At 43.8% G+C, this 25,923-nt stretch overlaps 1 protein-coding gene across 5 annotated transcripts in view; it reads right to left on the minus strand.

The window, feature by feature from the left end:
* Window positions 1-25,923, minus strand: part of Atp10b (ATPase phospholipid transporting 10B (putative)) — a 311,951-nt gene that overhangs the window by 45,901 nt on the left and 240,127 nt on the right. For all 5 annotated transcript variants that reach the window (XM_060363835.1, XM_060363836.1, XM_060363837.1 and 2 more), the window contains 6 exons: window positions 20,878-20,963; window positions 16,269-16,375; window positions 14,190-14,321; window positions 10,300-10,427; window positions 8,822-9,074; window positions 7,811-8,049 (listed from right to left, as the gene is read on the minus strand). In XM_060363835.1, the coding sequence (XP_060219818.1) occupies window positions 7,811-8,049; window positions 8,822-9,074; window positions 10,300-10,427; window positions 14,190-14,321; window positions 16,269-16,375; window positions 20,878-20,963 (945 nt within the window). The remainder of the gene's footprint in view (window positions 1-7,810; window positions 8,050-8,821; window positions 9,075-10,299; window positions 10,428-14,189; window positions 14,322-16,268; window positions 16,376-20,877; window positions 20,964-25,923) is intronic.

A 25,923-nucleotide genomic window follows, 5' to 3' on the forward strand; every position in this document is an offset into this window, starting at 1 on the left:
CCTTTCTGAGTTGAAGCTGATCCATAGTTTTGTAATTGTTCACATTTTTTTTTTTTTTTTGTAGAGCTTTCTATTTGCTCTGTCTCACTCTGGAACATGTGCTATCCATCTTCTCTGCATTTGAATAGTGCGTGTCTTTAAGTACCTCACATTTATGGAGTGCTCTCTACCTTCCCAAGCCCAGGCCAGTGGGACTCCCACCAGACTGTCACACGTCCATGCGGAGATAAATGTAATCTCCCCTTAAGCAAAGCCCAGAGATGTGTGCTGATTTAATCACTGGCTCTTAGCAAGACTGAGTGAAACCCAAATCACATATCAGATTGCTGTACAACAGGCTCAGCATCTTCTTTCCTGGAGTCATAGCACAGGGATTCATTAATACTCTATCTAAGGTTTTGCAGCGTGATTAGTCAACTCTACTCCAACACTGAGCCCATTTTTCATAATAATGAGTGCTCCTTTCCACGCAGTGTTTCCTATGTTCCCAGTACATTCATCCTCCCAATATATCCCTGCAATTAGTTTTGCGATTGTCTAGGTGCTGTTATCTCTGAATTTTAGATGAGGTAACTCATGCCTGCAAAATTTAGTGACTCACCTAAGCTCTCACAATAAGTGGGAGGCTATTTCCTCAGTTGATTCTTGGTCGTTTGACTCTAGAACATCTCCTTGCTCTTATACCAGGCAAGATCCTCCATGAGAAGAAAGTGGCCTTTGGGAGTTGGTGAGAGATACAGTTTTTAGTGCCTGGGATTCCAGATGCCCATGGACTAGCTTTCATAGCAAGCCTGAGTTCTTGGCAATTTGGGAGTTTGCCTGTGGAAGTCTCTCTCTCTCTCTCTCTCTCTCTCTCTCTCTCTCTCTCTCTCTCTCTCTGTGTGTGTGTGTGTGTGTGTGTGTGTATGTGTGTGTGTGTGTGTGTGGTGGGGGGAGGTGAGGCATGATTAGGATTCTAAGCCTTTTCATAGACACCCAGAGCAGGAAGAAAGCTTGTAGGCCACCAAAGCTCAACCCTCTCTTTTCCTGCAGAGGGGCAGAAAGTGAATTGCTCACGATCATATCTTGCCCTAGGTTCAGAACCAGCCCAGCTTCCCCTCCACCAACCGCCACACCATGGATTGATCACACAGCCAGAGCCACTTAGCATGTGCTTGTTCTGTGCTCAGGTACTGCTGTGTCCACAAGCGCCATGCGGAGGATGGCTTGTCTCTGATGTGTGCCCCAGGCCTGCGGTTACAGATATGCGAAATGCTGAACGACTCCTTTCTGGCCGTACTTTGCTTGCCTACCACTGATGAACTCTCGACTTTTTTTTTTTCATTTAAAATTTTTGAGTGTGCATGCATGTGTTTGGGTTCCATGAGTAGAGGTCAGAGAATAATTTCAGGAAGTCAGTTCTCTCCTTCTGTTATGTGGCTCCCAAGAATCGAACTTAGGCCATCAGGCTAGGTGGCAAGCAACTTTACCTGCCATGCCATTTCATTGGCCCTTGCCATTTCTTTATTAAAACTCCTCTTTAATACATTTCTACTTGATCATATGGTGGTGTGTTAAAAAAGGCAGGTGTTGGAAGAAGATGCCAATCAACCTTTATCTAGTCACTAGACCATCCACTGCCTTGCAAGCTTCTTCAGGGTGCTAAGCACGCTAGCCCACTGTTCTGTGTGGTCTGTTAGCATTTGGGAACTTGGCATTTAGAGCACAGGAAAATGGCAGCCCTTTCTCCCACTGGTGGCAACTCTGAAGGAAAAGAAATAGGAATTTATGGATGCCTTTTATAGTTTTTTTTTTTTTTTTTCTCCCAAGCTAGAGCTCTGTGGTAGCCAGGCTCTGCATTGGTTGGCTTCCCTTTTACTGTCAGTCACCTGAAGCATACAAATCCTGTGTGAGCTTAGGGCCCACATAAAGGGATGCTGTTATCATTAGATTACTTTTGCTGATAATGGGTACATACCCAGGACCTTTGCTAAGTATCCCCATTTATCTCATTTTTGTTAGCTACTATAATTTTCTGTTTTGATTTTGATTATGAGGCAAAGGAGGCTCAGTGAAATAAAACAGTTTGTCCTAGGTCTCAAAGCCTGTGCTAGGATCTTGAATCTAGGCCTTCCTGATCCATATGCCTGAAGTCTTAACTGTTATACTGGTGCTTCTCAAACTGGATTTGAATTCAGGCTACCTGGAATGGGCCTGGGCACCCATGTGTCTGCCCCAGCTCACAGAAAGACTTGTCCGCTGGTTCTACAGAACAATCTGAACAGAAAAAATATGTGCCACGTGGCTGCCCACTGACTGTTCTTCCTTTCTGGTTGGGATGTCTTCCCATACTGGGAAAAGTAGGTGTTTTAGCATGCGCACATCCATATGTGTGGAGGCCATTGGTCATGCTAGATGCTGGGTGTATGCTTTAGTTGCTTCCTGTCTTAGTTTTTGAGACAGGGGCCTTAACTAAACATGGAGCCCACTGATTGGCTAGGCTGTTTTGAATACGTTTTAATAAGCCACTCAAGTCGCACTGTCTCTGTTATTGATTGGGGATGGCAGCTTCTCGAAACAGACGCCATTGGTAGATATAAAACATGCTGCTTGGCCCCTAGCCTGCAAGTTAACCCATTGTGGCATGGCTCCTCTCGTGACTCCATCTTCCTCACTTCACCAACTTGCACGATTTTCCTAGCTACGGATGAGCACCTCCACATGCTCCATCTTGCTCCCCCACATTTCCTCCTGCAATGGCTTGCATTCTTTCTGCATTCCTGATTAGATGACTACCACTGGCTAAGTTCCCCTGGTTGTCCCTCACTCTTGTCTTGAAGGCCAGTTCAGGGGCTAGCTTCACCAGGAAGCTCCCCAGAGTCCAAAAGAAAGATGGCACTCCCCTCTGCTGATATACCACATCTGTTCCTACTGTCCCAGCAGTAGTCACTGGTGTCCCATTTGTTCCTTCATTAGGCTATAAATTCCTGAATCCAGGGCCAACGACCTATTAGACTTTATATCCGCACCATCCAGCTACTGTACCCACCAATGAATGTATGTTCACCGATGTTGATGAACCAGCTGACCGAATACGTGAAAGACTATTCTAAAGAAACGCCGATAGGAACCTCACATGCAGCCAACAGAGTAGGGAGGAAGCAGGCCCTTCTGTTGGTTGGTGGGGAACATGTCACAACATCTTGGGAAAAGTCAGTTGACTGAAAACTGCGCAAATACTCCAACTTACAGTTATGCTCTAAAAGTTAATGCTGCAAAAAGCCTGCCACACACATATAAACCCACAATGGCTTAACTCCCAACAAGTTCCAACAGCCACTAAAAAAAAGAATGAGGCTGCACTCTACTCTGAATTTATATATGTTTGTCTGGACATAGGGAACATTCTCCAGGATTTGTGATTTTTTTTTTTAATAGCAAAGTCAGTGCTGGGGAAATGGCTCAGTGGTTAAATAACTTTCTCTGAAAGAGTGAAAACCTGAGTTCAAATCCCTAGCCTTCATGTAAATGCTGGTGGTTTTGGCAGATAGACAGGGGTAGTCACTTCGGCAAGCCCAGTGTTTGACTGACAGACCTTGCTGAAATGAATAAGGAAAAAGAGTGATTAAGGATGATTTCTGGTACCTACCTTGGATCTCCACACATGCATGTGCATGCACACACAGAAATGTATGCATGTATACCCAAGTGGATGCACAGGTAAAAAACATGTACACACACACACACACACACACACATTAAAACAGAAAAAAAGGCGAAGTCCAAAAGTCCCCTGGTCAAAGTATCATCATCTATTTGTGTGTGTATGTCTGTGTGTGTGTGTTCCATAGAAGCTTCTGTGTAGGAAGGTTCCTCTGGAAAGGCTGCATAGGCTACTGTGAGGATGTTTGGCTCTGGTGAAGGGAGAATGGAAGACACACCATTTGGCTTTTGATCTCCTTTTAATGCCTAGCTGTATGTTGGTTCTAAGAGCACTCAGGACTTTCTGGGGAACTAAAGGTTGACTTCTTTTTCAAGGTGGTGATGTCTTTGTCCTAAGGTTGTGGTCTTGATGATATTTAGTTTGGATGAAGAACCAGGAATACACAGTCATTCACCCAGACAGCACATAGATTGTTAAAGCAAGCTAGGCAAGTGTAAGGAAAATCCACTGTGGCTACCCAAGAAGGAAGTTTTGGACAGTTCTTGCCCTTCCATTTGCATCCCCAGAGGGTAAGGACAGTCCTGCCCTATGTAGTCCCATTACTTGCAGAAAGATTGTGGTCTGCTTGGTTACATCGGGACTCTTATCTAACCTCACAGGGTTAGATAACCTGCAGGAAACTGGGAGTACTCCACAGAGGAATCATGAAGAAAGGAGCTACCCTTAGGCACCTCTTTTCAATTGTGTCTACTGCATTGTCTCTGGAGGTGTCAGGGTAGGAGAGATGGAGAAGACTGGAGAGGTCCAGTCCAGTTCCACCCCATGGTTGAGAAGATGTTCTTGGGTTGGATGGTTTTGTGAAACACTGTGCAAGTGGCTCTTGGAAGCAAGAACTCTGCTTAAATCTTGGCTGCTTGCAGACCAGGGCAAAAGGCATTTTATTTTCCATCTGCCAGTGCTATTAAACATTGGCCAGGGATGTGCCAGTTTCATAAGTATATCACCCACCTTAAACCCACAGCTTTATAGCAGGTAATTAGGAGATAATCACTGATGCTTCCTTGTGTTTGGTAGCTAAAGAAAAAAAAGCAAACCCAGCTTTAATTGTTGCTGCTACTATTGATTCTCGTTTTATTTTTGGTTTGGGCCCAAAGGGCCAGAGAAACCAATAGCTGGTCTCTTAAGAACTCTGTAGGCTGCTGCCTAGTCCCGGCACCTTGGGAGTTTCTGGGGCAAGCTCTGACTTAGTTCCGAAAGGGGGGTGGGGTAGGGGTGGTTCTGAGATGTGTTCATGCTGGGTCAGATGCTGGACAGGCAGGTGGAGGAAGACACCAAGGCAGGTGGAAAAGGGCGCAAGTTAAGCAAGCCTGCCACAGACAGACTAAGGCAGACCTCTGGAGAACTACCTGGGGCTGCCTCCCAGGTTCCTAGTGTTATCTTTCAGAAACTGACAGCAGGCAGTGCAGGATCAGAGGCCAGTGGGCATCTTTAAAAACCTTTATTCATTTTTATTTTTTATTTTTATTTGCTGGCATATATGTATGTGTACCAAATGTGTGCTGCTGTGCCCACAGAGGCCACAGCACATTGGATCTCCTGGAGCAAGGGGGGTATGAGTCATCATATGGATGCCGGGAATTGAACCTGGGTCCTCTACCTGGGTGTTTTACTAATATCAGGTTCTTGGCTATACAGTGGCCCTCTTAGTTGTTCATAAAGAGAACACATCACTGTCTCTCTGTATTCATGGCAAAGGCAGTGAGTCTTAATTCACTTTCCTTATTGTTCAACATGAATTTAGAACTTGATTTTGAAACTGCCAACCAGTCTAGGTTCTGGAGACAGTTTGGGGTTAGTATGGCTTACCCATTGCCATCGACTGAGGACCCTCTGTCAAATTTAAACTGACTAGGAGCCCAAGGGTTTGAGATCACCCTGGGCAGCATTGCAAGACCTAGTCTTTAAAATAAAGTGAAAATGTAAGAGAAAGGAATCTCTGCTTCCTGGTTCAGGAATTCTGTAATTTATAAGACTAAGCAAGGATCTGGGAATCATGTGGCCTACCTCGCTGCTGCCGAAAAGCTTCCAAATTTCCCTCTGTGTGTCTTTGGAGTTGGGTACAGTCATTATTAGGCACATAAGATGACTGCCATGCCTAGAACTGTGAAATGCCAAAGACGTGTGTACTAGGTCCAAAGAGACTTCATTCAAGTAACTGAAAAAAATATCACCTCAAAATTTAGGAGAGTGTTTCGTTCATCGTGTGTGGAATTAAAGAAGGGGGTTGTGGTGGATATATGATAATATGTGCACCCTATTGTTGTCTGTTCTTAGAAAAAAAACAAAAAAGGAAATAACAAAGCCTACAGTGGTTTTTACGTGTAGGTTCTTTCTCCTGTATGTTTGTAAGGAACCCTTGTCCTCACTGTTTTCTTGTCTTATCCTAGCTCATGCTGCATTTTGTGTTCTGAGATAATGCCAGAACAGAAACACAGCTTTGTACTCACCCCTAAGTCAGAGATGTAGTGACCCAGAATACAGTCTCACAGCGTGCCATCGCTGTCACAGTTAGAGAACACAGCTCTTGTTAGAAAAACCAGATGGAAAATGGTTTTTACAGCTTGTTAGGTTAAAATATGACCAAAACAAAACAAAAAATACAAAATAAAACAAAACAAAACTCTGTGTGTGTGTGTGTGTGTGTGTGTGTATAGTGGCAGAAATTAAAATTTCAATGGAAATTGCCTTTAAATCTTCTTTATCTAACAATAGCACAATAGTACTTTCAGGTCCATTTGCAGTTTCTGCTTTGAGATGACTGTGGCTCCCTATGGCATTTCCTTTCCTTTATTTAAAGAAAAAAAAAAGATTTAATTTACTTTTATTTATATGTGCATGTGGGTTTCAGGTGCCCAGAGTTTAGAAGAGGTGTCAGATCCCCTGAATATAGAGGTATAGTTGGCTTGTTGTGGGTACTGAGAACAGAATTCTGGTCCTCTGTAAGAGTATCAAGCACTCTTAACTGCTTGGCCATCTTTCCAGGCCCGCCCTGTGGCCTTTTATAGAATTTGTGATGGTGTGGTTCTGAGTATGTACAGAGGAATAAATGGATCAGGAACCAGAAGGCTCAGGCTTTGGCCCTGACCTCAAGGGACTGCTGTGCAACTTGGGGGAATGAATTCAGAGTCAGTTTTCACTTGCTACCTGGATGTTTAGCAATGACTTTGAGGAAATCAAATGTAAAAAGATGAATGTCTGACCAAAGTTGAACTCTCACTTCGGAACCATGGAACTGACCTAAGGGAAGAAAGCAGATAGGCAATTTGGATATAAATATTCTTCACTTCCCAACTCTTTAAAATTTCTCTTTGATTAGTGTGAAAACATTTTTCTCTCACCTTTCTTTAAGTGCACAAAGCCTAAAAGGCATAAGCCTTTTGTTTTTCTAGTTTATGAAAAGTACAGATATAACTAATATTTCTTGTTTCCTTTAGCTGTATAATTGGAAAAGTGTGCATCATGAGGAGGCTGCTGGCTCTCAGCTATGGCACTGATAAATGGAAGAGGGAAGGGCTCCAGGGAGCTGGGGACTGTGCCAGCTTATGTGGTATAGATTCCTTAACTTGAGCCAATTTTTGCCATGGGAAACCTCTGGATTATTATGGGGGAATGTTTCTATTTCCACTTTCAGAAGAGGATAAATTAGTGTTTAAGAAAAAAAAAAACAAAACAACAAACAAAACAAAACAAAAAAACTCCCAGTTTTCAAACGCTGAACATTTGGAACTAACAAGAATTGTGTATGCTGACAGAACACTATGCATTTCACATGGGGTGAGAGGGGCCATTTTAAGAGCTCTCCAGGCTTTAAATGTCTTTTTTAAAAGAATTAATAACAGGATTTTATGTAGCCCAGCCTGGCCTCAAACTCAGTATTTAGCAAGAGCTGGGACTATAGGTGTTCTGCATCCTACTAGGTTCATGAGGTGCCGGAAAGGAATTCAGTTCTCATGCATGCTAGGAAAGCACTCTTTCAACTTAGCTACACGGCTGACCCCAAACCCCCCCTCCCCCTAAAACTAATCAGGGTTTATAGAGGCTTTGCTATATCCTAGAACCTTCTGTTACAATTTGGTTATAATTCAATTATTACAGGCAGGGACTTACTATTGAGCTGCTGAAGGCCACAGGAGGCTGTGAGGTTTCCCAGCGCCCCACAGACCTTTGTCGGGAGTGGCTCTGGATAGGGACCCGGGCACTCTGGCACCTCCTCAGAGGCTGGGCACCTCCTTGGCTTCTCATCGTTGCTGTTCCCTGGGCCCATCTAGGTGGGAAGGACAGACATTGGTATTGCGTCCACTCCTCACCATCTGAATCCAGCTCCTTTGACATCTCCAGTCGCTTGGCTGCAAGAAAGAAATCTTGTCATATCCTGGCTGAGCCAGGGTTTGTGGATGCTGGGCTTCAGGGCTTGGGGTAGAGGGCAGGAAAGGTCTGTAGAAAACTAGCTGGGCTACCAAGATTGAAGAAAGTTATGTGACCTTGTGCTTTGAATCCAACTCGGGATAGTTTCGTGGATTTAGTAACATAATATGTAACAGCGACTAGACAAGCTGTGTGCTGTAGTAGTAGATGATGCATTATTAAAAAGAAACAAGAGGCTCCCACGTAATTGGTGAGTGATCACCATAGCAAAAGGGATAAGGTTATCTATAATATCTTTTCCTCCCTCCCTCTCTCTCTCTCTCTCTCTCTCTGCATGTGTATGTGTGTGAGTGTGTACTAACTCCATTCTATAGGCTACCTTCAGACCATGAAAAGTAACAACAGTTCAGACATCTTTCATCTTCCCATTCTAAACCAAAATCTGACATTTGTTAAAATGGAAGGCATTTTCTAAATGTGTAAACTTTGACCCTGTGCCTAGATCTAGACCTGTCCTAACAGACCAGGTAATGAATGTTACAGGAGAAATTTCTAAGCCTGGCTTCATGACTGCTTAGCTACACAATTAAGATACATTCTTTCTTAGCCCGTCCTTGATGGAAACATACTGCTGTACAGAGGGGGGGAGTAACTGCTAAAATGCCTCAGAACTTCTGTGTGTGTGTGTGTGTGTGTGTGTATCCTTTTCCCCCTATTCTCTTAAGAGAGCATGGTACTTGTGGGCCCTCATACCATTTTCTTGGTGACAATATTCGCTGCCCACAATGGTGCAACGCCGGAACACCATCTTGTTTTCTGTCAGGGTCCCCGTCTTGTCAGAGAAGATGTACTGGATTTGGCCCAGGTCCTCTGTAATGTTGAGGGCTCGACACTGAATGGACAAATCGGTTTCTTCATCATATAAGTCAAGGTCATTATGAAGGAGGAAGACTTGCCCAAGCTTTACCAGCTCAATGGACACATACAAGGAGATCGGGATCAACACCTGAGGGGAGATGGATTCACAGTGTCAGAAACTCGCTTGATCTGTGCTCCCAGAGCCTCACCAGTGGTAGCAAAGGCAGCATTGATGGAAAGGTGAGGACAGCTCACAGCAGGGCATTTCCTGAGAAGTTACAAGTCAGTGACTTCAGGTCTCCCTTAGAATTCTCAGGGGAAATGAAGATATGCCACTTCCCTGGGGTGAGGCAGGCACTCAGCATTGGCTGTTAACTGACAGCATGATGGAGGACTCATATTCTAGTGACAGTATACAGAAAAATAAATATATACAAGGCAGTTGCCTCATGAAATAGAAGAAAGGAAATCAGAGAGGACATAGAGACATAGACTGAGTGGACTCTTTCATACACATGACCTTTGGGCAGAGATGAAAGAGATAGAGGGGTGTGAGTGTGAGAGTTCTGGGCAGTGGGAGGGACTTGGTTGTCTGGGAGGTGATAGTGAGCAGGCATCACAGAAGAAGAGTGCAGGAAGAGAGCTGTCAGTGATGAGATGTGGTCAAAGTACAGACCATTTGAAGCCTTGTTGGCTTCTGTAAGGACTTCGAATTTTATTCCGAGAAGACATGAATTACCAGTATATTCTTTGCAGAGAAGGGGTGTGTTTTGATTTCCCTTTAAGAAGGGCCAAACTGCTCTATTGAATGGATGGTTGGAAATGGTTCATCTGTAGGGAACAAAGTTCTACAAGGCATTGACTATAGGTGAGACTTCACCACACTACAGAGCAACTTTCCATTTTCCAGCTGCTGTGTTTTCTCATAGAACACAAATATTTAAAGAAAATCATCTCTTCATCTCTTATTACATATTTTATAGCCCTATGTTTTTTTCTCATCTACTTTATGCTCTATCATCAACTAGAATACTAACTTGAGAAATTTTTCTATTTCCAATGCTTGGGGATGATGGAGAGTCCTGGTACAACCTTGTGCTATTTAATCTTCCTTTGGTCTTGGGTTTTAGTGCTTTTCCTGTTCTATGTCTGGCAAAGGTACGTACACATGGATGACTGTTCCTACCTGACTCTATAAACCTTCTTCTACAGCTATCTGAGGAGTTGTCCTGACATTAGCTTCCATGTGAATACTTGGTAGATGCACCAGAAATCAATGACGATCTTTTCATCTTGCCCTCATTACTCTTTTCTGAGGCTAGCACTTATTTTTTATTTATTTTGCAAAGCTCTAGAGGTTAGAGAGCTCCTACCTGGAACAGAATGATCATTGTGAGGAACATGTAGAAGCCTCCAAGGGCAATAGAAAGGAAGTTCCCATCAGCATCTGGCACATCAAAGGGTGGATGCTCTTTAAAGGTACCATTCCAGAGGCTGTGGCCTGAGAAGAAGCAAAACAAGTCATGAGACAAAACTTCTACTTAGTCTTTAATTTGGCCAGGCACCCATAACCTGTTTCTGGACATGGGTGAGTATTTGAAGAAACCATTCTTTTTTTTTTTTTTTTTGAAACCATTCTTTTTTAAAATTCTTTTTCATTTATTTATTAATTTATTCTCTTTACAGTCTGATCACAGCTTCCTTCCTCCTCTCCTCCCAGTCCCACCCTCACACCCCCATCTGTCCCTCTCCTTTTTCTCAGAGAAGGGGAGGCCCCCAAGGGGTATCAATTCACCCAGGGAACTTCAAGTCATAGCAGGACTAAGTGCATCCTTTCCCACAGGGGCCTGACAAGGAAGTCCAGCTAGGGGAAAGGGATCCCAGCAGCAGGCAGCAGAGTCAGAGACAGACTGTACTCCCATTGTTAGGGGACCCACATGATGACTATGATGCACATGTGTGACATATGTGTAGGGGGCCGAGGTCTAGCCCATGGATGCTCTTTGGTTGATGGTTCATTCTCTGTGAACCCTCGCGGGCCTAGGTTACTTGACTCTGTATGTCTTTTTATGGTGTCTTTGGTCTCTCAGGCTCTCTATTCTTCATCCCACTCTTCCACAGAATATCCCGAGAAGAGCCCATTCTTATTCTACATGACCACAGTCTCTCGCCTTTTCCTCCATCTCTTTTCCTTTAGCTTGACAGTGATCCTTCATGCACCCACTTCTTCACTCTTCAATCCCTTGATGGAAGAGTAGATTCTAGGTCTGCCTTTACTGGTAAAGATTACTATGAAGATTACCTGAATTTTGATAAACTCTTATCACATAGGGGTTGGAAAGATACTGGAACATATACTTTTCAGTCATATTGTAAGAAGTGTGTGGTTAAGCAGTCTTAACACATCTGTCTGCCAGTTTTGCTTCTCCCGTCTACCCATTTCTTCATCCATTCATCTACCTAATCTCTTTCCACTTTTCCTGTCTATATTCAATAATTATTAGTTGTATCAGTCGGGTTTTTTTTTTCTTGAGTAATTCCCATGAAACAAAGGACTATGACCTTAAAAGTCAATGAGGTTGAGTGTGCTAAAGTGTGGAATGCCATGAGAGTTCACAGAACTCACACCGAACACACTGTGAACTGTGTTTCCTTATTTGCTAAAGGGGAGATAACACCCATTTTAACAGGATTATGCAAGATGAGCTATATCCAGCACCTGCCACAGATTTATCTAAACTTGAATGTCCTTGTCTGTTAATTAGTAATAGCTATTTTATAGTGTTATCGTAAAACTGGAATAACCCATTGTGTAGAATTCCATACTGGCTAGTTTTCTGTTAGCTTTAATACAAGGAAAAGGTAACCTCAATTGAGAAATTTCCCCTACAAGGTTGGCCTATGGACAAATTTGTGGCACATTTTCTTGATTGATGACTGATATGGAAGCGACCAGCTCTCTGAGGTGAGCCATCCCTGGGCAGGTGGTCCTGGGTGGTATAAGAGAGCAGCCAGAGCAAGCCATGAGGAAGAAGGCAGTAAGCAGCACTCACCCAAGGCTTCTGCATCAGTTTCTACCTCCAGGTTTCTGCCCTGACTTCCCTCAGTAATGGACTGTGATGTGGAATAAATCCTAGCCAAAACAAATGTTCTCATTTTTCAGGGCATGAACTACAGAGTATAGTTCATATATAGAATATGTCATCCTGTCCAAAGCACGCCTCTCCCCTCTGAGGCTGGGCCAAATTCTCCATTGCCACTTTGGAAAAAAGAAGAATTACAGACATGCTATAATTTAATGGTGATAGTGTAGTACACAGGACATGTGCAGAGAAAGGACCACTGTAGTATGAGTGCTATAAAGTAAAACAGGAGGCCTTGGGGGTCTTGGAGCCCAGGCAAGCATCAAGAGGGCAAGCAAGAAGACACACCTTGTTATAAAAACAAAGGGAACATTTGGTAGGGAACCATGGAATAATAGTTGTCATTGGAGAACTTTCTCCTTCTCAAGGGCTATGCTTTAATGAAGGGGGGCAAAGAGTCCTATTTCAGAAAATTTGCTGTTTGCAATAGAAAAAAAAGTCCCTCCTTTTCCATTAATGTTATTTCTTTATCATTTTGGAGAACGTGCAGAGCCAGTTCTGGGTAACCTGTGCCTTATCTTTGTGTGGCCATGTAATCATTAACTTTCTTTTTTTCCCCCCTGGAGACATAGTGATCTCAAATGTCCTTTCAGTTCTTGTGTGCCTCAAAAGTTTACTCAATATTGGAGGCATAGTTCCTGCGGCCACACGGGCAGGGGTAGGAATGGCTGTGTCCTTGCTAGGGTCTCCTCTGTACTCCTTTGCTGCCTTTCCAGCTGTGAGCCACCCACTCAGGCACAGCTGGTAGACTCACCTGAAAGATGCATTCAGTAACACTCCTGGCCACCCCGACAGGAGCCCCACCTCCTCTCTAAACTAACGCACTAGATAGCTCTCTCTCTGTCTCTGTCTTTTAGACACTATCTTTTCAAATAAAGCGATGGTTATAATTTCAGAACAAAAATGGCAACAGATATTATTGCTGCTCCTTGGGTCAGGGCCATTAGACACGTCTGAGCTCATGATTTTTCTCTTGATCTTCCCTGACTCATTATGGGGTCTCCTTAAGCATTTTGTGAAACATCCATAGATTTAAAATAGTGGGTAAGAGCTCGGTGGAGGACTCTTGCTTGTCTCTGCCTTAAATGGCTCTAGCTCACTCCTTTCTATGCCTTCTGAAGCTTGCTCTTGCTTCTGTCCACTAGATAGCCAACCAACTGCTATCTGTCTACAGACATTGTACTCCCTACCTCTGTGTGCTCATGTGCTGCCCATGTAACTAAGAACTGTCTTTCTCTACACAGAGTTCTCTGCTTCACTGTGCTCCAGAACTTGCATCTGCCACCTTTTATCTCATGCAACAAATGTCTACCTCTTTTGGGCATCAGCTAGAGCAGCTACTGTGGTGTTTCCACAGTGCCCATGGGAGGCAAAATAACACATAACCCATAAGAAGATACGTCCTAACTGGTGCATCCTGGAAAGAGGCAACAATAAAAATAAAAATAAAAAAAATTGCAGTTATGATGAAATTTGAAATGAGGAATATTCTGAATTCTTCTGGCAGGTTCAAGGATGTGATCATAAATGTGCTTATAAAAGGAGGTATCACAGACAAGGCTTGGGAGATGGGAGTAGAGACAGGAAGATGCTGCTAGTGCCATGAACAAAGGCATTCAGGAAGGATCTAGAAACCGACAAGGACAGGACTGGGTTCCTCCCTCTGTCTCTTCAGAAGGAATTGGATCTGCTGAAATCATGATCGTAACCCAGTACAATTGGACTTGTAGTGCTTAGGGCAGAAGCAAAGAGACTTTGTGCTGCTTTGAATCCCTCAGTATGAGTTAATTTCATTATAACAGGCAATGAATGCAATACCCACGGGCAGTCTCCCATTGAGTAGGGCAGGGTGAGCTCTTGCTCTTGTTTGATGCCTCCTAGGTGGACTGTGGTCTCTATTCTTCCATGTTCAGAGAACACCTGGGTTCCATAAGATTTGTTTCAAACCACCAACGATTGACAGTATTGCTAATATTTAAGAACGCACACACTACCAGGGAACTTTCATCAGTACCCCAGTAAAATAGGCAGTGAAGATTTGATTTTTCTTTCAGGAAACTAAAGCTCAGAATTCCAGTGATTCACCCAAAGGAACATCCTTTTTGCAGAACATCCCCTACCTATAGCTCCAATGAGGCACATGAAGAAGAGAAGGCCGATGCAGAAGAAGATGTCTGTGTTGATGCGCCGCTCAATTTTGCTGCGTTTGTAGCGGGGGCCACTGTTGTTCAGCATGGCTTTTGTCTCATGGCCTTTGAGAGAAAATTGGGAAAATCAGTTTCTTGGCTTCCACAGGTTTTATTTGATAAAAGCAAGGCTTTACTTGCTAAGTTGAATCCGTCTGGCTTCAGAACACATGGTTGAGGCCTCACATAGTCAGCAGGACCCATTCACTGAGCATCATCGACCCGCCAGGCACTGTGGCGGACAGCGCCAGAACTCCAATGCCATGCGATGCAGCAGACTGCATGAGTGCAAAGAGTACCCCTTTTTTTAGGTGCCCCACATTTGCGTGGTTAGTATGACAGTGCTGTCTGGAGGAAGGGATCCTTTCCTAATTTGCATAGAATTTGATCTCCCAGCTTAAGGCTGGGAGTCAGGGTACAATGATAATGAGGTGGCTCACAGTCTGGCAGAGACACAAATAAGATCAGTACATCTATGAACAAGTCCCACAAGGGTGAATAATAACAGTAACCACAGGGCTAAGGTGGACATAAGATGGTAGTTAGAGAGATCAGCAAGAGCTTTTCAGAGAAAGGGACACTTAAGAGTGAAAGAAGAGTTAGAGAGGAGAGCTTTAGATGGAAAGAAATGCAAGTGCAAAGTCCTGCAGTCTGACTGAGCTTGGGCCCAGCCGTTTCCCTGCTCGTTTCTTTATTTCTTGGTGTCTCAGGTGGTAGAGCCGGAATCTGTCACTCTAGTACTCATCGGCTAGGCCTCCACGTAAAACGCAACTGAGTTAGCTGCCTCAAAGATTTAAAATAGCAACAACAGTGGGAGTGAAAGAGCTCAGATTATTAAATTAGATTTAGACTGCCACAGTTGTGAGGGGCTCCGACAATGTGAAGGGCACAGGCTGCTGCATTCATCTCCCACTACCTGCCTCAGGCTCACCTCCCAGGGGGCCTCACTCTCTGAAACCACTCCATTCTTTAGGCGGGAACAAAGACAAGACAGAACATGGCTGCTCTGTCACATTTGGGACATGGGGACTCAGCTCCGCTCACATTTGACCTTGGCTTACAGGGAGTTCTTCCCAGGAGGTGTGGTACCTTAGGCAAATGGATTCTTCTGCCCTTGAGCTTCTCATCTCAACTGCAAAATGGGACCAGGATTATGTGTGTGTGTATGTATGATTAACCTACACTCAGAGTCTAATTAGCTCCAGGCAAGTAGGAAGAGCTTAACAAATGCTGTGAGAAGCACATACCTCCACACCAGAGCTATTCTGTAAAACTCTACTCTCTCTAGCTCCCTGTGACGAGTGGATTGCCCCATCACAACATGACACAGGCAAGAGGGTAATAACCAGAGCTGAGCCAATACTTGGGTCTGGTCCTTAAACCTCCTCACACTGTGAGCTAAATTAAACCTCTTTTCTCGAAAGTTTTTCTGCCTCAGTTATTGTAGTACATACAGTAATATATGAAATATGAAAACGTCTCCACACCCAGAGCCATGTGGGTGGATAAAAAGCCAGTAGATAAAGGAAACATTAAGATCATAATTGAAGAAAACCCAGTAACTGGAGTTTATTAAGTGTTCCCTTTACTAGGTGACTTGCATGGGATGGGACAGGCCATTTGATTCTCAGGGATGTAAAAAGCAGATACAAATGTTCTTCCTATTATACGAGTAGGAAAACAGAGACATGAAAGAAGTTATCCTTTTGTGGGGGGATTCTGAAGACCCGCCTATGCTTATGTCCCCAAACCACCATTGGGGTGATGAACTGAGTCTTTCCCTATCTGGTGGGATGTATGGTATTGAATCACCATCTCATTATGTCTTCCGTGGAGAGTGTGAGCTCCCTCCCATGGCTCCCAGCCTCTGTGTGCACAGAGAAATGGGAAGTCCCGTGGCTCTGCTCCTGGGAACCCCTGTGAGTTTCCACTGTCTGAAGAGGAACTGAGAGGAAAGGCTGGCAAAGGGGAGTATTAAGACAGGTTGGGAAAAGAAACTGCCGAGACAATCACCTGCGTAGATGACAATGCCAGCTGCCACCTCAGTGTTTCGGATGGTACAACCTCGGAGCAGAAGACTCTCGCTGCCAAAGCCAGTCCTGGTCTGGTCAGGATGCTCCCTGGGAACAAGGAGTGACGCTCAGAGCTTGTTTTTCAATGGCCTCCCTATGTGGTTTCTGGTTGGCATAATAGAACCAGCAGCTGTGAGTGAAAGCTAACCATTTCCCCCTTCTTTCCAGAGCTACTGCTGTTCTTGGGGATGCTATCTGTGTCCAGGTGAATCTCACCAGTGCTCCTGTGAGGCTGGGCTGAGTGTGGACCATCAGAAGGGAATACTGTTTTTGTTTTTCTGAGGAATTTTTCATTTACTCACATTAAAGGGAGAACTCGGCTGGAAAAAAAATCCCAGATTTAAATTTTTACTCTCAAATTGGTTGCAGGGATAAAGTGCAGGGAGTGGGCTTCTGGACCTCTGAGTTCTGGTGCTGTGTCTCCCTCAGATGGTGTTCAAATCCCCCTTTCCCCCAACATAGCTGCTGAGGATCAGAACCACATTAGCTGAGCACCCTGGTTCCTCGAAGATGCCAGTTTTCCTGCCATTTATATCATGATGTAGGAAGTAAAATAAAGCAAGAGGAGGTGGTTACAGCCATCTCACATCTGAGCTACCTCATTCAGAAGGTCTCTCTCTCTCTGTACATTCCCTCCCTCGCTCAGTCCCTCAGAAAGTACAGAGGCCTTTCAGGAGGGCCCCAATGACCCTTTGTCTAACTACAGGAGGCAGATTCTTAACCTCAGGAGGTATTTCAGCTTTCCACTTCATGTTAGAGGCTTCTGTGCCAGAATGACCCTATCTATTCATCATCTTCAGCATGGCAGTCTAACCGGATTCCTTTTCCCTGGGATTTTAGCAGGTCTAAAGGTAACATTCTAGGGCCACCAGGGGAAAGGAAAACAACAATCTTAACACTGAATTTCTTCTCCCTGTGGTTTGTCAATACTTCTTTTTCCTATGTGCAGCTGTGACTCTTTCTATCTGTTAATTAAGCTGCAGGCCGTTTATAAGCCAGGTCGTGCTATCATAGCTAGTTTAGAGGAAGGAATGTGGAGGCAAATTCATAGATCTAGTAAGAGGCATTTGATTCTAGAATATCTTGCCCTTTTATGCTGTGCTCATATTCAATATGCCTATGGATTGATCAAATGATTATCTTTTTATTTATTAGCTTAAATATTTTCATACAATATATTTTTATTAAATTCTTTTTCCTTCCCAAACTCCTTCCAGAGCCTCTCCACATGTTCTTTCCTTATTTTTCTAAAAGAAAAACAAAAATCAAAATACAAAAACAAACAGTTACCAAAGACAAAAAATATCAAACCAAACCAATCCAAACCAAACTAAACCAATTCAAACCAATGCAAACCAAACCAAACCAAACCAAACCAAACCAAACCAAACCAAACCAAACCAAACCAAACCAAACCAAACCAAACCAAAAAGAACACAAACAACATGGACTCCATTTTGCCTTGGCTAACTACTCCTGACCATAGGGCCTGCCCTGAAGTATAGTTGATGAACTCAGTGTCACTCCACTGAAGAAAACGGATTTTAACCTCTCCCAGTAGTGAGAGGCTGCAAACAGCTCCTCCTTCTCCTTTCTCCTCCTCTTCCTCCTCCCCTTCTTTCTCCCCTTCCTCCTCTTCTTTCTTCTTCCTTCCTTCCTTCCTTCCTTCCTTCCTTCCTTCCTTCCTTCTTCTTCTTCTCCTTTTCTTCTTCTTGTGTGAGTGAAATTCTGTGTCTACTTCCCCTTCTCCACCCTAGCATTTTTATCTTTGAACTTGTGCATGAATCCATATGTACATCCAATTCACTGTACCTGGAAGATGCTTTTTTCTTTGAATTATCCCTACCCTGACTCTTAAATTTTTTCTGCCTTTTCTTCCATCCAGCCCCTGAGCCTTGAAGGGGAAGGTTTGATAAAGACATCTCATTTAAGGCTGAGTGCTGCAAAGTCTTTCCCTGCACACTGTCCAGTTGTGGGTCTCTGTGTTAATTACCATCTACTACAAAAAGAAACTTCTCTGATAAAGATTGACTAATTCTCTGTCAGATGTATACTTGATAAAGACTGTCTGTCTTTTTTTTTTTTGAGTCTTATTATGTAGCCCAAACTAGCTTTGAACTATGACTCCCCTTCCTTAACCTCACAAGCACTAAGATCAAAGCCATGTGCTACCATGTCCAACTTCAATAGCCTTTTAAATGCTAACAATTCCTTATTCTGCTTATAAACTGTGTTCACTTACATGATTATATTGGATTCTGCATGACTTTAGAAGGTCATTTTTATAAAAGCTAAAGCTTACAGAGGCTGAGTTTTTTTGTTTTTTTTTTTCCCCCAAGGCCATATACCTAGTATACTCAACATTTTAGGATTCTGGATTACAGGTAACAAACTTTTAGCAATGTGTAATCTATGACATCCTGAGGTGGCAGCACAGAGCAGAGCCAGCTTCTCTTACTCACCGTGTCCTTTTTTGACTAGATGGGGAAAAAGGCTTAGTTGTCTCATGGCTGCTGTATCACTGAGGGCTCTTTGTGAGCAGAGATGTTCATGGTCAACATGCAGCATTTATCTCTTGGCTTTAGCGTTTGGGCAGGACAATGCCTAGTTGTAGGGTTGGCTTGTACATTGTAGGTTATTGGGCAGCTTCCTGGCCTTCATCTACAAAAGTAGACGAAGTAGCACAGCTTCCTAGCTGTGACAACTAATACCACCTTCAGGCATTGCCAAACGACTCCTGATTAAGGAGGAGAATATTGTCTCAGACTGAGAACTGTGGTCCTACAGAGTCATTCATTTAATTAATCAATTATTTATTGAGACAAGTTTTCATGTAGCCAAGTATGACCTTACACTTTTTATGTAGCTGAGGATGGCCTTGTACTTCTGATCCTTCTGCCCCCACCTTCTAAGTGCTGGAATTACATGTGTATGTCACTAACCCTAGGTGATATGGTTATGAGGATTGAACTCAGGACCTTGTGTATACTAGACAAAGACTCTACTAATTGAACTACTACCCCAGCCCAAACAGTTGCACTGTAGAATCTCAAGCCTATTATCTTCAACTAGACCATAAGAAGCTGTTCATCTTCTAGCCAATCTGTGTGATCACAGGGGATTCCTAACTTAAGCAGACCCATAGAGACTTCTGGAAAACAGAATTAGTAGACATTTGGTTTGTGGGTGCCTGGCCTAAAAGTCTTCTTGTGTGATGTAGGTGGGGATATAGGCTCAGATGGTAGAATCATCTATGATCTTTTGGTTGACCACAGGCTGGTTAGTTGGACTTTCAAGGCTTCTCTTTGCGGCCAGGAGGTGGGGGAAGACAGGTCAGAGCAGCGGCCAGAAAGAAGGGGTAATAAGATAAAAGGAGCTGGGGCAGTGCTGTCTGAAGTCCCTGTGAGGTAGGCAAGCCTGAGCCTTGACTGACAGTGAGGCGGGCTAGGTGCTAATAGCATGAGTTCGATGGAGAAAGAGTCATGGGGAAAACCAGGCCATGAAGCTGCTCTCTAGGAGAATATGGAGAATAGTTCAATACACAGGTGAGTTGGAACAAACCAATCTGGCAACTCAGGCATGAGGGGAACTACACTTGCCAGACACAATGAACAGCTTCTTTCTTGACAGATGCATACAAAGAATTCTTCCCCAGTTCACATCCTTCTTTCCCTCTCTCCATCCATCCTTACTGTGTATTTGAAAGGTAAATTGCTTCAAGGCTACTGTGTGCATCTTCTGTATTCTTCCTTTCCCCCTTCCATATGCCTCGTCATGATAGCATACACGGACTGAGAACATGTCTGGGAAGGAAGTATCCCAGTGGACTGGAATCCTATTGGTAAGGACTGAGCCCAACACAGCTGAACTGTGTGAAGCAGGGACATGGAAAACACACCACTTTAGGGATGTTTGGTACCTCCTGTAAAACTCTGGGCAAGTTCAGAAGTCTAGAGCATAAAGTTCCTCGTCTGAAAAATGGAGACTGTGGTCCCCACTTCCTTGAGTGGCTGTAAAGACCACATAAGATGGTATTCTGCAGAAATGCTCTGAGAACTGGTGTAGCATTGCACAAGGCTAGACATACACTCACATCCATGCTGGGACTGTTACTGTGCTTCCTTACAGCAAACAGAGTGGCTGTCAGAGGTGGGCCAGAATTACAGCAAAATTTTGAGGCTGAATGGAAGTTGAAGAGTAACAATAATTCTAACATAAACATCTATGATTCACTGGGCACTTTTTTTTTTTCCCAGTTTTGCTAATCTGAGCTCTGCAGAGGGATTCTTAGGGAAGACAAGTCCTGTGGCATAGGCATTATAAATTGTACTCTGCAAAGATGGCAAGCAAGGAACAGAGATAGGTAAGTAAATCAATTCAGCTCACACAGCTTATTGTTGGGTGAATTATAGCACAAGGCCAGGTCTGTAAAACTTGAACATTTTTAACCTCAGGATATAGACCCTTAATTATCTGGTCAATTCAAGGAAATACACTTTTCCGCAGCAGAGAAACTGTTTACTAGCAGCCCAGGGGCCCTGGGTACTTACATATAACCCTTAAACTTGCTGAGGTGGTTGTTGGGCTTCTCACACACAATGGTACTGTGGAAATGCTCGGGTTGGAACTGCACCTCCTGTGGAAGAGAGGAAGATCCTGTGAGGCGGTTGCATCAAAGGGATCTAGTCTTCATAGGCACACAGGGGAGCTAGTGGCTGCTACGGGCATCACAAATGAGGCCATTAGGCTTTGCTGATGTTTGCAGCATGTCAGGTTAAAGTTAAGACCTCATCAAGGGGGAGAAAGTCAACAGGAACACAGAGTTGGGTGTAGATTACAGGAAGGCAGTTTCGCAGCTCTCCTCCCGCTCATAGGCTCCTGCACTCCTGCTACCTCCCTCTTCTATGAAGTTCTCTGAGCCCTGGATGGCATGAGGTTAGTCTAGCTGACCCACCCAAAGCTATGCAGCTATACACTGTTACTGTTTTTGCTCTCTGAACAAAGCCGAGAACAGCACAGATCTGTGAAGTTAACATAAATATTTAGAACTGAAGGGAGAAGTGAATTTCTGAGTGACCGTGTGCTGTTAACATGGGCACAGACGTATGAAAGACCAGTGCCTCAGACATAGGGAAGTGGCAAAACCTTCCTGTGCTGTGCATGTGAATGTTGGCAGTATAGGTAGAAAATCTCCACATAGGCCTCCTTCCTATGTTTATGGCTTAAAGACTGGTTCCCTACAGAGACCACTCATATTATGATTGGCTAAGCCTGCCTCCTTGTTCAGCTCTATACAGTATTCCTGCCTGCTTGTTTTTATGTATGTAATAACCCTGCCCTCTGGTTTAATTGTAAGGTATTAATTGTACGCACTTAGCATTGTGCAGTTGTGTATAATAGACACACTGAGCTTCCACAGTGCTGCATCTTCCCCATCTGAGAGCCCAGATAACTCCATCGCAGCTTTACTGTACATGTTTCTGTCATTTCTTCATTCCCTTGTTATCCCTAGTCTGGGTGTGAGGACCCAAGCTAGGCAAGGGCACATCACAGCATGCAGCTTGATAGCGTGAACATTAAGCAGAAACAACTGTAGGTTTCTGTCTAGGGCCTGTGATCTCCATAGTCCTAGGGTTTTGACCAGGTTTACAGTACCAGGCATAAATTCTCTCTCACGGAGCAGCCCAATGCACATACGGGTGTCACTAATTGGACTCAGGGGTTATTAATATCAGCAGATAAACATAAGTTGGGAGGGAAAATGGGTGCAGGGCACTAGAGAGGAGTTGGAGAGAGGATAGTCATGAGTGGATATGATCAATACTCATGGTATAAGTGTATGACACTGTCAAAGAATAAAAAAATATATATATAAAAAAGGGAATGTGGCTGTACTGACCATGTTTCCCTGGCCGCTCTGGGTTTATGTGTAGTCTGGAGCTGCCCAATAACGGACAATTCTGCATCATCCAGTATGGAAGCCACTAGTGTGGCCACTGAGGGCGTGAAATGTGCTGGTTTAATGTAGAATTATTTTTCAAATAATTCAATGTAAACTTGACGTTTTACATTGTGGCCAGTGGCTACCATGCTTGGTGTCACAAAAATAGGCAAGGGAAAAGAAGGACTTTTCATGCTAATGGTAATCCCAGCACTCAGAACACTGAGGCCGGAGAGAGTCCCAAGTTCAGTGCCAAGCTGGCTACATGGCAAGACACTGTCTTAAAACACCACTAACAGCAGCAAAAGAAGGGGTGATAAACACACTAACTAGGGACAGCCACAGGCAACATACTGTACGTATAACACATTTCCAGGTTTAAAAATAGCCACGCACATTTGCATATATACATATTCATATATATTTTTTGCATTTCAAAATGAGTTTTGTGGTCCTGTATCTGGATTATTCTCTTGGTGTGTGTACGTGTGTATGTATATGTGTGTGGAGGTCAGACATGAACTTTTCATGCTTTCCTCAATGTAGCAAGCACATTACTTATTGAACTCTCTTTTCCAGCCTGCCTTGAATATTTTGAATGTTAATTTAAATATTTTAATGAATACCTGAAAAAGCCTTTTAGATAGAAATACCTTATTTCTTTTCATTCCTTCCTGATTGAACATGTATCCTTTTCATTTGTTTTGCTTTTATAAAAATGCTTTTTATTAAAGTTGTTTCAGTTATAAGACAGTAGATGACAGAGATGACAAGATATTGCTTTCCAACTCTGGTCCCCACTGAATAATCCTGGGTTTAACTTTCAAGCCTCAGTTTCCTCATCTGTACAAGGGAGCTTGTGGTTGGAAATAAAATGATGTCAGGCTATATAATGTTCATTATTTGCTCTATAATTATTACAGTGGTAATATTTTATCCGCTATCACAAACAGTGAGACACAGACACCTGTCAGATTTTATAATTGCCTTATAACACCTTAGGGCTGGGTAGATAATTCCACCTATGCTATCTCAATAGCCTGAATCCCATGCCATCTGCCTTAACTATTCCTATCTGGGCTACCTTCCATCCATAATCTTATAAATACTTGCTTATATTTTTCATATGGGCCTTTCCAAGCTCTTCTTGGAGTCCTTTATCCCTGCCCACATGGTTCCTTCTCCACATGGTGGCATCTTCCTTCCTCCTCTCTTCCCATCTGTCTTGTCTCCTTCCAGTGTTTCCTCTGTCCCCAAAGCCCAGGCAGCTTAACCACGCCCATCTCCTTCTGCCCTGCCCAGGTACAGGGCCTTTTAATTAACTAATCAGGAATAATGTCTTAGGCAGATTTACACAACAAGGATAGATGTATCAGGGCAATGACTGGATCTTGAGGGCCAGGAATTAGCATCAGAATACAGGCATCAAACCAATCCCCAACAGGAGCCAATATTGCCAACTCTGCCTATCCCATCGGTGTTTTAGGAGATAGACTCTATATGGAAAAAAATTATGCAAACAGAAGGCAGCAATGCTAAAGGCAATGGTGGGAATAGTTTCTGGGTAGAGTTTTGAGCATATGAGTGAGTAAATTTATCATCCAGAGTTGCAAGCTGTTCAAAGGGGCAATTTGATCCAAAGAAATGGTGGCACTTTCTGTCTTTGTGTAAATACACTGTCTGTTGCACCCATGGTGGGTGGCAACATAAAAAAACTCTGTACTCACTTGAAATAAATTACCCATCCAGGAGTTTCTAAAAATATGGCTCTTGTCCCTCTAGGTATTGATTCTTTCAGGGACAAACAGTGAGTCCTGAGGTGATGACAAATCATGCTGTAATTTGGCAGCTGCTTTTGTGTTCCTGATTAAGCCGTGCTCTTTGGTCCTGACCCATGCCACTCAGCTCCTTGCTGGGTTTCAGAGGTGAGTGGCAGATAATAATCCTACAGTAACTCTGTGTCCCTGTTACCCACACCCTGCAGGGATCCAGCCAAAGCTGTGATGAACTTTGACTCTCTTGCTCCTGTGTGTGCTCGCAGCAAACCTTCTGCTGTGTCCCTTTTCTGGGTCCTTGCTCTTCCTTCCTTTCAGGTACTGCCCATGGGTCCTCTGACTTCATCTCCTTGTGGAGGGCTGACCTTACTCTCTCTTGCTACCTGTCTTCTTGCTTCCTTGCTGCCCTCTCCAAGATGGACGCAGAGGACACAAGAGAACTGCTTTTGCAAATATGTGTTCTTATTTATGAATTATGTGTCCGTGTTATTCTACATGTGAGTGTAGGTACCCTTAGAGTCCAGGGAAAGGTGTTGTGTCTCCTTGAGTTGGAGTAATAGCCAGCTGTGAGACTTATGCTGTGGTTACGGGAACCAAACTGGGCTGTCTACAAGAGCAGTGTATGCTCTTTTAGTCGCTGAGCTATCCCTCAAATCCCCAACACCGGTTCCTCTATTCATGACCATGTGGCCATACTTGCCAATAAGGACAAGCTGTGGTTTCTCCAGGGAAGCTTCTGTGACTTCCAAAGGATGTGTGTAATCCTCAGGCTATCTAACATCAGCCATGCTCAGCAACTTTTATTCTCTTCCCAGGTGGGGCAGCGCTTACCTCACCAACCTCTAGGTCATTCTGTTTCATGGGTAAAGCTCATCTAACTAACATTTCTTTGAACTGATTTTCCCCCAAGCTGCTGCTCTTTGGTGAGAGTCCCACTGACCACAATCATAGCATAGGGAGAGATAAATTCCTTTCAGAGAAAGATGCATGTCTCTGCAGGGCTTTAGGGAAGACCAGACAACCTTGCATACTTTCTCTGTGCCAGGCACGTGCTAATGTAAGTTCCCACAGTAACTTTAGGAAGCATGGTCAAGTGCATAGATACGAGTAAACTGATCACCACCTCACGGTTGGTATGTGACAGTGAGGATGGAAGCTCACATCCCTGGAATCCAAAGTCATTGCTGGTGTCATCACCATCACTACTTATTCCCCTCATTCTCCTGCTGTTATGACTTCTGCAACTTTTATTCAATGCTTATTATATGCCAATAATCAAGTATTTTATACATGTTTCTTCCTTAGTGATTAAACCTTCAGGGAGGTTCCATTTACTATCTCTGTATTAGAGCCATAGGTAGAAGTTGTGCCTTCAGGGTCTTTTCTGAGACTGACATTCAACCAAGGACCATGTATGGATATAACCTAGAACCTCCACTCAGATGTAGCCTGTGGTAGCTCAGTAACCAATTGGTTTCCCAAAGTGAGGGGAACAGGGACTATTTCTAACAGGAACTCAATGACTGGCTCTTTGGTCTCCCCACCCCCGAAGGGAGGAGCAGTCCTGTTAGGCCACAGAGGAGGGCTTTGCAGCCAGTCCTGAAGATACCTGATAAAACAGGATCAGATGAATGGGGAGGAGGTCCCCCCATCAGTGGACTTGGAAAGGGGCACGGTGGAGATGAGGGAGGGAGGGAGGGACTGGGAGGGAATGAGGGATCGGGACACGGCTGGGATACAGAGTTAATAAAATGTAACTGATAAAAAAAAAAAAAAAAGTTGTGCCTTCCCTGGCCTGTTAGCCAGCAAGGAAGGAAGACAGATTTGTCCTCAGGACCCACAGACTCCAGAAACATCCCTCTTTAAATCATGGTATTTTT

Source organism: Meriones unguiculatus, chromosome 11, assembly GCF_030254825.1.
Source record: "Meriones unguiculatus strain TT.TT164.6M chromosome 11, Bangor_MerUng_6.1, whole genome shotgun sequence".
NCBI classification, from domain to species: Eukaryota; Metazoa; Chordata; class Mammalia; order Rodentia; family Muridae; genus Meriones; species Meriones unguiculatus.